General features: G+C 38.8%; 1 protein-coding gene across 2 annotated transcripts in view; it reads left to right on the forward strand.

Moving 5' to 3' along the window:
- Positions 1 to 10,772, forward strand: part of tpra (translocated promoter region a, nuclear basket protein) — a gene marked incomplete in the record, with an annotated part of 32,070 nt that overhangs the window by 16,707 nt on the left and 4,591 nt on the right. For both annotated transcript variants that reach the window (XM_014018968.1, XM_014018967.1), the window contains 18 exon segments: positions 50 to 260; positions 344 to 493; positions 1,529 to 1,642; positions 2,263 to 2,367; positions 2,461 to 2,673; positions 2,795 to 2,833; positions 3,101 to 3,289; positions 3,430 to 3,541; positions 3,648 to 3,841; positions 4,123 to 4,193; positions 5,671 to 5,870; positions 6,010 to 6,198; positions 6,308 to 6,414; positions 6,803 to 6,877; positions 7,880 to 8,080; positions 8,187 to 8,385; positions 8,468 to 8,667; positions 8,916 to 8,987. In XM_014018968.1, coding sequence (XP_013874422.1) covers positions 50 to 260; positions 344 to 493; positions 1,529 to 1,642; positions 2,263 to 2,367; positions 2,461 to 2,673; positions 2,795 to 2,833; positions 3,101 to 3,289; positions 3,430 to 3,541; positions 3,648 to 3,841; positions 4,123 to 4,193; positions 5,671 to 5,870; positions 6,010 to 6,198; positions 6,308 to 6,414; positions 6,803 to 6,877; positions 7,880 to 8,080; positions 8,187 to 8,385; positions 8,468 to 8,667; positions 8,916 to 8,987 — 2,641 coding nt within the window.

Here is a 10,772-nt window from a genome sequence, read left to right on the forward strand (position 1 = left end):
GTGTGTGTGTGTGTGTGTGTGTGTGTGCGCGTGTGTGTGCGCGAATCAGATCCAACGCCAGCAGTAATTCAGCTCAGTCCCAAGTGCAAGGCCTAAGAGAATCTGTGTCTCGCATAACGTCAGAAAGAGATGCTCTCAAAAAAGACCTGGAGGCCAAAAATAAYGACATTGTGGAGAAGATCAAGACCATCAATCAGGTGAAAAAGATTGGACGACGATACAAGGCTCAGTACGATGAGCTCAAAGCCCAGCATGACAAGGTGGGACTTCAGTTATGGAAACAATCTGAACCTGTRTTTATTTAACTAAAACTGCAGCGAGTAAGGTTTTATTTCTGTTCCAGCTGGTCAGTGAAACAGCTGCTAAAGCAGGAAGTGAAGCAGCRCCGAACCAGGAAGCACAGCAGGAGCTGAACAAAGTCCAAGAGGAGCTTAAAAAGWCCCAAGAGGAGCTGAACACATTAAAAGAAGAAATGCAGAAAAAGCGGGAAGAGGTGAACATTAAATGTAGCCAGACATTTAKCAGTTCTCTAAATAAACTTAATGTTATGGTGTAAGGCAAAGGTTCTGCTCAGTGTTTCAGGTGAAGCTAAAATAAGTCAGTTTACTGTAAATCCACAGGAAAGACTGAAAGTGTTTTCAACACAGCATCAGCGTATATTTGGCCTCAGCTCTTTTAATTTGCCAGTCTTGTTTCATTTTGATATTTATATTTCAGTGTCTGTTAGTTCAATAACATTATTGAAGGTGAGAAAGTTCCTGAGGAATGGAGGAGAGAGGTGCTAGTGCTGTGTATTAAGAACAAGGATGAGGTACACGTTCGTAGCATTTATGTGAGGACTAGGTTGATGAGCCACATGATGAAGGTCTGGTAGAGAGTTGTAGCAGTTAGCTAGAGTTAGAGCTTTGAGGATCCTGATGGAGAAGTACAGAAAGGCTCAGAAAAGAACTCCATTGTGTCTTTGTGGATTTGGAACTCATCAGAGGTACAGCACAGGTTGAAAAACTGGGAGATAAGCTTAGAGAGACCAGATTGAGATGGTCTGACGTGCAGAGGAAGAACAGAGGGTATTTTGGTGGAAGGATGTTACTGCATAAAAGCATTGATCAGGAGAAGAGGAGATGAATGGATGCAGTTATAGAGTTGAAGTGAGGACAGAGTGAGCTGGAGGAGGATGACTCACTGTGGAAACCCCTGAAGAGGAAACAGCTGGAAGAGAGGAAGATTTTTTACTGTCTGTTGTTAATAAATCACATAAAGAAGACTTGGTGTGCCAAGTCTACRAAGTTACAAAAACAATATTTCAAATGTTTATTTTCTGATGAATAGAGAGTTAAAAAAAATCTAAAAACATAATGCAAGCTCCCAAATACAAYTGAACTTCAGAAGTGTAAAGTTGTTCAGGGTAATAATTTGCAATGTGTTTAACATTGGAAGCAGAAGCAGGACAATGTTTTTGTTTTGCTTAAATACAGCACGTTACTTTTTAGTAGATAAAGTGTTTTAAAAACCTGATTTCTTCCACCAGGCCCAGAAGGCCCTGCAGGAGCTGGAGGCAGCCCAGAAGGAAAACCAGCAAACCAAAGAAAAGCTCCAAGAAGTCCAAAACCAGCTGACACAGAACCAGAACCAGCTGACTCAGGTACATCATAATTATGTGACGCAATGCTCAATCTGTGGGATTAGATTAATAGAGAATTTGTTTGGTCAGTTTTCATTTTGTAGCCATTTTTCATTTTCTTCAAATTATACTACAGTAAACAGTGTTGCTGTCTGCCTAGAATAATTTTTTGGGTAAAATATTACATGTAATTGTAGGACATTCTAAAGGACTTTAATATATTTTATAATTGTATTTTTTTTAGAATTTTATTGCATCATGAAAAGAAGTTAACAAAATACCTGAAAAAGAGGATTTTTTTTGTTAAACAGAGCAGTTCAGAAGTGAAAGTCTTAACAGTATCAGTCACTTAAAAAATARTTACATATTAGCTATATTTAACTGTGTCAACTCAACCTTACAAATGTCCTGGAGGCATTTCCCACTGTTTGATTTCACTAAAATTAGATCAGCGGCCTGTTTTTCAAGGAATGGAGGCTGATTTTAACGTTACTTCTGGAATAACAACATCAAGTTGAGCACCGGCGATCAACTCTAAAAGATGCATAGAATCTTGTTGCTGCCGTGTTCGATAGAAACTAATTGTTTCTGAAAAAAAATTCCTAATTCATGTTTCTACTGTCCCCTTTTTGCCGCTCTAGGTCCAGTCTCAGTTGTCTCAGACCCAGACTCAACTGCAGCAGAGTCAGAACCAACTGACCCAGAGTCAGAAGGACCTTCAGCAGGCCAAGAGCCAAACCCAGCAGGTCAGATTTTAACTGCTTGAATGTTTTCTTTTTATTTTTGTGTCATAGGTGATTGAAGGAGGCGTACTGACCCTTTTTATTTTAATTTTAAAGGTACAGAACCAATTAAAATCAGCCCTGAGTCAAGCTCAGGCCCGTCAGAACCAGATTCAGCAGGTCCAGAGGGATCTTCATCAGGCTAAAGACGCCCTCCAACAGAACCTTGCTAAACAGAAGGAGCTCCAACAAACGAGCCAGGCCAGCCAACAGAGCCTCAGCCAGGAAGTCAAAGATTTAAAAACCGCTCTGAGCCAAGCTGAAAACAAAGTGAGGAAAAAATGTTTTTCTTTCACAAACATTTGCTTGTGACTTTTTTTCTTTATTCATTTGTGTTTTTGATTCAATTCTATTAAAGCATCAAATTATATTTGTTAATGTTGTTTACCAGGTGACTGAGCTTCAAGGCAAGGTGGACAACCTGCAGGAGGTTAGAAGAAAATTTAAAAAAAATTTATCTATGTGGTGATAAAATAGATTTAATCAATTGACTAATATATAAATCCCTCTTCACTTATAAATGTATAGCAGGAGCAAATTATCGAAGATGGTTAGGCCTAATAATGGGCCAAAACAACAAAATGACTGTTTTTGTCATACCGTAGTTTAACTTATTATTTGTGTTATTCTTTAATCGTTATGGTCTTAATTTTGTTGTGATTTGTTATTTTTAATTGATATTTAACTCTTTTGTTAGACTGTTGCTGAGCGTGAAGCAGACAATAAGCGTCTCCAGGAGCAGCTAACTGAAGCCAAACAGGCTTATGAAGCTAACCAAGCTGCAAAGGCCAACCAGAGCCAGAGTTCCCAGTCTACCCAGGCCTCTGATGCTAAAGCTGCCGATGATGCTAACCAGCAAGATGAGCTGACCAAACTCAAACAGGAGGTACCTGATTAAATTGCAGTCTTCATTTACTTGTTTTTTCTATTTATTTATTTTATATTTTTKTGTGTGTGGGTCCTTTAGTTTTAAGAATTGATCAAAGTTTCTACAAATTTTCACAATTATTGTCCTTTTTTTTGCAGCTGTCTGAAAGCAGAGGCCGAGAGGAGCAGCTCAAACAGCAGATGGCTGAGAAAGAGGAGAAGACGAAGAAGGCCTTCCTGGGAGCCAAACTTAAAATCAGCCAAGTTAACAGTGAGTGAACCTTCCCAACAAGAGACACACAATCTGAGGAGTGGCCTGTGCTCTATTGTTGATTTAGGATCCGTTATTAAATTTTATTTTATTTTTCTACGTGTAGAGGCTAAAGAGCAGCTCAGCAAAGAGAACGAAGAACTGAAACAGAGTAAGGAGGAGCTGGAGGACAGAATGAATGCACTCAAGTCTCAGTTTGAAGGAAAGTGTTTACGTCTGGAAAGAGAGCTGAAAGAACTGAGAGAGACGCAGGTCCACTCTGACCAAAGAGAAGATCCTCCGGACCAGAGCGGAGCCAAGGTACACGCTGGACTTCACTGAAACCAAACGTAGCCACAGTAATAAAGTCATCTGTGAAGCCACGTTCCCATTTTTTTGTTCAATCAAGTTGCAATTTTATTCAAAGTGTTTTAACAAAAACTGAAAAGGGAGAACTCCGTCAAAAAAAGATTTAATTTGATGAAAACATTATTACATTTTGTTTAAAATATGACTTGGTTGTAACTTGACTCCAGTATTTTCTAGCATCAGTTGTTCCTTCTTTGTTTGTCTGACTTATTGCTGCCGTCTTGTTCAAACAGGTGGGTGATCAGGCCAGGTCTTCAGACCAAAGACAGATTTCTTTGAAGAGTCCCGCTCAAGAAAGGGGAAGGTACTGTCAACACTAAAACTTTTACATTTCCTTACATTTTTCATTTGTTATTTTTTATTCAAAGTGTAACACAGTGTTAACTTTACAAATGTTTTCACATCGTACCAGTCAGAATAGGTTTGTTAGGGGAACATAGAGTCAGTGTTGTATAAAGTACAAGTTTCTTAACAAAAAATGACTTTGGTAAAAGTTAAAGTCTCCTTTAGGAATATTACTTGAGTGAAAGTATTAAAGTATCTGATGTTTTTTGTACTGAAGTATTAAAAGTAAAAGTATTGCTTTAAAATGAGCAGTTAGATTTTCTGTAAGGACATTTATTAAGAGGTGACCTCCCCAAAAAATGCAGAAATTACTTTCGTGTTAAGATAATTTATGTTAAATTTAGGATGCACTAGGGCTGCAGGCCAAATGCAGTAATATAATTCATGAAATACAAATACTTCTTAACGGGGCAATGTTATGTGTTTCTCAGGCATATATTTAAATACTATACCATAAAAAAGTATCTATGTCACYTTTAGCTGTTATTAAAATGCTGTTTTTATGTTTAAATAGAAAATAAACTTATCTTCTCATCACTTCCTCTTCTAAATGCCTTGAAATTGGCCTCTTGTCTCTTTAAGAACCACCTTCCGCTTCTGTCCTTCCCATTTCGGGGGGKGGGGGGGGGTTGCGCTCGCGAGGGAGAGGGGGGCTGCTATGATGCAGTTTAGTTGGCATGTGAAAATACATTTCCTCAAAGGTACTTTTAATCTGAAAAGAGCTTCACTGAGTGAGCAATAGTGTTAAGAGCAGCAGACAGTTTAAGTTTCACCCGAGAGCCTGCAGGAGTCATCGACTGGGTGTGTGTGTGTGTGGGGGGGGGTGCACCGCCATGAGGAGTCTCGGCTTAAAGACACGTCTCGGGGGTGTTCCTGGTCCCCACCTGTCGTTTTGCTCCTCAGCATGGCTGCCTAAAAAYGCTGCAGGATTTCTCAAACATGCATGAATGAGTCAAAGCAAGGCTTTGAGCATGTTTTTTAGGAGAGTAGAACATTATAACATGATATAAAACTCAAAAAAGTTCATTTTACATGATGTTGCCCTTTAAGTACAGTCCTTTTTATTTTAAAGATTATGTCCTGCTGGAGTGTGACATGATTTGTTTGTGTACAAACTAATACTGTATCAGAATTTTGTATATTTATTCTTCTCATTCAACCACAATTAAATTCACTGTATTTGGGAGGCACAGTTTATATGGATAATATTTATTTTTTACAATAACAAGCCGAATGAAACCAAGCAAAAATGAAATAAAAGTAATGACTTTCTACTTCTTGCCTTTTTTTAAATGTAAGAAGTAAAAAGTAGGCTGAAAAATAATTACTCAGGTAAAGTACAGATACCCAAAAATTCTACTTAAGTACAGTAACAAAGTATTTGTACTTGTACTGAAAAAAAAAGGTTTATAATTTTCCCACTTTTTCTTCATCAGCTCCAGTGTCTCTGAGCCTCCCACTGCCAACATTAGACCCACTCAAAGTACTCCGTCTCCCAGTAACAAGGCGAGCACCTCCACAGGCAGCAAGGCCACACCTCGTGCCAGTATCAAGCCTATGGTTACCCCAGCTACCGTTCCCATAGCGACCCCTACAGCAACAGTGATGCCGACCACACAGACTGAGAGTCAAGAAGGTAAAAGAGAGAAGATGTAAAAAAATAAGTCAATTTAAAAACTAGAATATAATTCCCCATTGAAGATGAGGCTCATGAATAATAAKAACCTGCTGTATTTGTGTAAATGTGTCAAAGTAAAATGTTTTTCTCTCTGTAGCGCTTGTAAGTGCATCTGTCCACTCCACCAGCTCCGCTCTCGTCAACACTTCCACCTCCATGGCTCAGCCAACCAGCACTCAGGCCACAGCTTTTGTCCAGCCCACTCAGCAGCAGGCAGCCAATCAGGATGCAGGATCCAGCATGGAGGCAGAGCGGCCAACCACATCCTCCTCTATGACTGGAGCAGGTAAGGACTTGACCCAGAAGTGGGTTTGACTCTTCTCCACCTCTTCATGGTTCCTGTATCTGACTGTTAAAGAATGTTCTGTGATGTTTGTCTGGTTTGACTTAACCAGGTTCAAAGCGAAAGGTTGAGGAGGAGGAGGAAGAGAGTAGACCAGAGAGTTCTCACACACCGCCAACCACTAAAAAACTACGACTAAAGCCGACAATAGCCCTGCAGGTACAAAAACTTAAAGTGTGCTGGAAACGCTTTTTTCCTGAGTTATTTCTGTGTACTTTTACAGATTGACTCTAACTTTTAGAGAAGGTCTAGTTAAGTTATCATTAAAAAACAAATAAATAAAACCTCCCTTGTCCAAACACAAACCTTTCTACAATCAATAGAAAATACTTTGAAACCAGCATAAATTAAACACATTATAAACAAAAGTTTTGTTTTTAAAAGATCTGAGCCTCTGATCTAAACTTTATCAGTGTGACTTGGAAATTTTCTGCTAATTAATGTGTTACAAAATGTTCATGTTTTGTTCTGACATATAAACTCTGCTCTTTGTGAAGTCCATCACATTTTTACAAACATAATATTTGCGTAATTAATTTTTGTGCAGATGGAGGGTGAAGAGGAGATGGATGGAGAGCTGAGGGACATGAGAGAGCAGCTGGATTCACCTGATGGCAGCCAGGTTAGTTATCAATAAAAACAATGTTTTGCACAACAAACAAGCATACAGGTGTACACACAAACACACACACACACACACACACACACACACACACACACACAAATGTTATTAATCTACTTTTTGGTAGTGGGCAATAATAACACTCTATTTTTAAATTGCCAATTGACCTCTATTATTGGTGTTTAGGTACAAAATAATTAGTTGATTTTAATTTAGCTTCCGGCTTTAAGAAAAAGTGTTTTACCTTTGGCAGCACAGTTGTGCTTTGTGATTTGACCTGACAGAGATCCAAATAAACACTATTTAAACTAAGTGTACTGCATGAAGGAACAATATGTAAATCAAAATAGACAAGCCTTTGATTTTTTTCCACTTCTTTATTAATTTCATTAAAACAAAATAATGTTATATGCAATAAAAAAAAAAAATTAAATAGAAAAATGAGAGAACATATATATATATACTGTATATATATATATGTTCTCTCATTTTTCTTTTTATATTTTTCTTTTTATTGTATATAACATTATTTTGTATAGATAGATAGATAGATAGATAGATAGATAGATATCATATAGATATCAAAATCACAAATAAAATGAAATGAAAGGCAGTAGAGAGAAGAAAAAAATCTTACATCTGCCCCCCTTTTTCCCCAAGAATAAGTTAATAACAAAACATCTGTTAACAAAACAAAAGATGAGGACATCTAATCCCTCTATAACAACAGTTTATATAGATACACATTATACTGTTTCGTATTTCTTTAACAATCCAACTTTTATCATTTTCTTAAATGTACGCAATGATCCTGCATTTTTTACATCACTCCCCAAATTATTCCATAGTTTTATTCCTTGAGTTAAAGTACACCCTTCCTTCAAACTAGTTCTGAATTTGGGTTTTACAAATGTCTCTGTACCTTTTTAAGGTTATAATAAAAACATTTAAAACATAAACTCATTATAATATATTTGTATTTAAATCCTGTTTTCCTTCTAGGAGCTCCCAGAGGAAGGTTTTCCAGTCTTGGCTGAAGACCTGGAGGAAGAGGGCATTTCCCAGTCTGTCCCCTCTGATCAGGGCTCCCAGGTCTCTGCAATAATCCGAGATGTTATTGTGATTGACACGGATAGTGAGAGCCCAGAGGACCAGAAGCAGGAAGGTGAAGAAGAAGATGAGGAAGAAGTCGAAGAAGAGCAGGTCTTTGTTTGCTGTCTTTTTTTTCTCAAAAATAAAAAAAAATAAAAAAATATATGTATATGTGTATATATATAATTTTGTAAATAACTTGAATTCTCTGCTTCAGTTCAAGGAGGGAGGTGATGAAGAACATGAGGATGATGCTGCTGACAGCGGGATGAGGGGAGCTGAGGAGAGTAATGAGGAGAGCAGAGAAGCTGAAGAGGAGAGGGATGAAGGAGGACCCTCAGATGTCACCAACACTGAGGAGAACGTGAGCGGAGCGTCTTCGGCCTCCCAGTGTTCCTCTGAGCCAACATTCAGCGGTGAGCCTCAGACTCACACCTGTGGAACCAATTCAGACCTCCTTTTCTAGAAAATCTTGACTGACTCCCTCTTGTCTTTCAGGAGAAGGCAGCAGTGGTCTCATGGAGTCTGAACCCCCCAGAGACTCCATTCACCTCCTCCCGACATGCTCCTCTACACAGTCGCCGTCCTCGTCCTCCCTCACACCTCGACTGCCACACACACGCAGGCTGCCGCATGCTGTCCCACCTCGGCTCTACATCCAAGCTCCAGCTCCTGAACTGGGACCCCCACACACACAAGTAAAACCAACATGCTTCATTTGTGGTCATTCAGTGTTGTTGCATCATCACACTGTCCATGCACTGCACAGTCTAATTCTTACCTATATGGATGCTGTTTTAGTTTAGAAAAATAATTATATTTTCTAAAGGAAACAGTTCTCAGACATAGTCAAAACCATAAAAATATCTACACAGATCTCTCTTGTAAAAAACGAATACAGAATCTTAAAGTAAATGTGCCAATAAAAAAATGTTTGTTTTATCAGAGACAGTCCTCTCAGCTGCGWAGACCCTCTTCAGGACGTGGACCTCAACTAACCCCTGGATTAGCCCCAATGGTAGGAAACCTGTTTGTGTTGGATTATCCTGATTTTATTTACTTATTTACAACATAATGGTGGGACGCATTATGTTGATCACACTGGCCCAAACAAAGTAACCTACGCAGATAAGTCCTTACATTTTGACCACTCTCTTATTTTGCTCTCAAAACTGCTCTGAACAATCAAGGCTTAAGACAAAGAACATCTGGAGGAGTTCCTCAGAACCGTGTGGATTGTCAAGTGTTTTTCTTCTAGAACAGTGGTTCCCAATCCCTTATCCAGCATGTTTTGATGATGATGATAAAAGCCTTTATTGTCAATGAAATTACATTTAAGAACACCCATTCAAGAAGACACACACGACAAAAACATGGGGGAACAGGTGTTCAGGTCATGCGGCAACCAATAGGGGTCGCTCTACCTTTAAAAAGCTTGGAATACACACAATAGGAAGGATGAGTAAAAAAATGCTCTGATCCTATGTTTACACAGAAAAACAGAATCATAGGCTCAGAAAAAAAAMCCACTCGCACAGTGCAAGGCAGCTAAGGAAGGGAGGGGGCTGGGGATCAAACACATGGTACAGCCTAGGATGCAGCAGAGCCAGTGACCTTTAAGGATAATACTCCGTGCTGGAACCAATCAAAKACTTCTAGAGTTCAAAAACAAGTTGTTACTTATTAACCAAAGCACAAATCAGGGAAACATCTAAACATGCAGGAAAGGAGTCCTTGAGGACCAGGGTTGAGAATCACTGCTTTAATACATGTGATCTGATTTATTATTTACAAATAAATGGCAAAGAATCAATGGGTTCCAGAGGCAATACTAAAAAAACATAAAACTGAGTCAATATTATATTTTGAAAATGTCTCATCAAGTTCAGAGAAGCTCTTGAGGTGTTGGTCAACATTTAAAGCAGTRATTTTTAGATGTTTCCCTGATTTGACACACCTGGTTTGAATGACTGAGTCTTCTGAAGACCTGCTGAAGAGCAGGGAAACAAGTAAAACATGCTGGATAGGGGTACTTGAGGACCAGGGTTGGGAACCACTATTCTAGAAAAAACACTTGACTTCAGACCCTGTCAAATTTGTATCGGAGAAGTTTGGAAACCAGATAATTCAGGATCTTGGTTGTTTTGCGACTCATTTCTAAGCTCTTTTTATCCAGTATCAGCTGTTTTTCCCAGTGGGGTGGGGCTGCTAGTAGGGATGCACCGATATGAAAATTTCAGCCGATATCAATATCCGATATTATAATTGGTGTTATGGCTGATAACTGATATTTACCCATAATACACAAACACACAAATTATTAACTTGTGTCTTTTTTCGATAACGTAAACTAACGACCAGACCTCTGACATGGCTCTACTTCAGTTATTCCTGGCTGCGCAGCGTCAGTATCACTCTCACAATCAAACAGATTCCACCTGACCAAACATTTCGCCTACCAAAACAGAAACACAAAGTTGAAAAATGGTAAATCAATATCGAACCGATACCGATGTCAATGCCGATATATCGTGCATCCCTAGCTGCTAGTGTGGAAGTGCCATGTGATGTCTGGTCTGAGAAAGTGATGGAGTAGATGAAATATCAAACATCCGTGGAACCATGAATTAACAAATTTATTCAGCAGAAAGTTGGTTTATAACAAGGTGAGCTGTCAGTGGTCATAATGTTGTGGCTGAGTAGTGTAGATACTGTTAAGCACATAATGACAAAGTATTTGCTGAATTTCTGTGTGTGTGTGTGTGTGTGTGTGTGTGTGTGTGTGTGTGTGTGTGTGTGTGTG

Source organism: Austrofundulus limnaeus, unplaced genomic scaffold, assembly GCF_001266775.1.
Source record: "Austrofundulus limnaeus strain Quisiro unplaced genomic scaffold, Austrofundulus_limnaeus-1.0 Scaffold206, whole genome shotgun sequence".
Taxonomy (NCBI): Eukaryota; Metazoa; Chordata; class Actinopteri; order Cyprinodontiformes; family Rivulidae; genus Austrofundulus; species Austrofundulus limnaeus.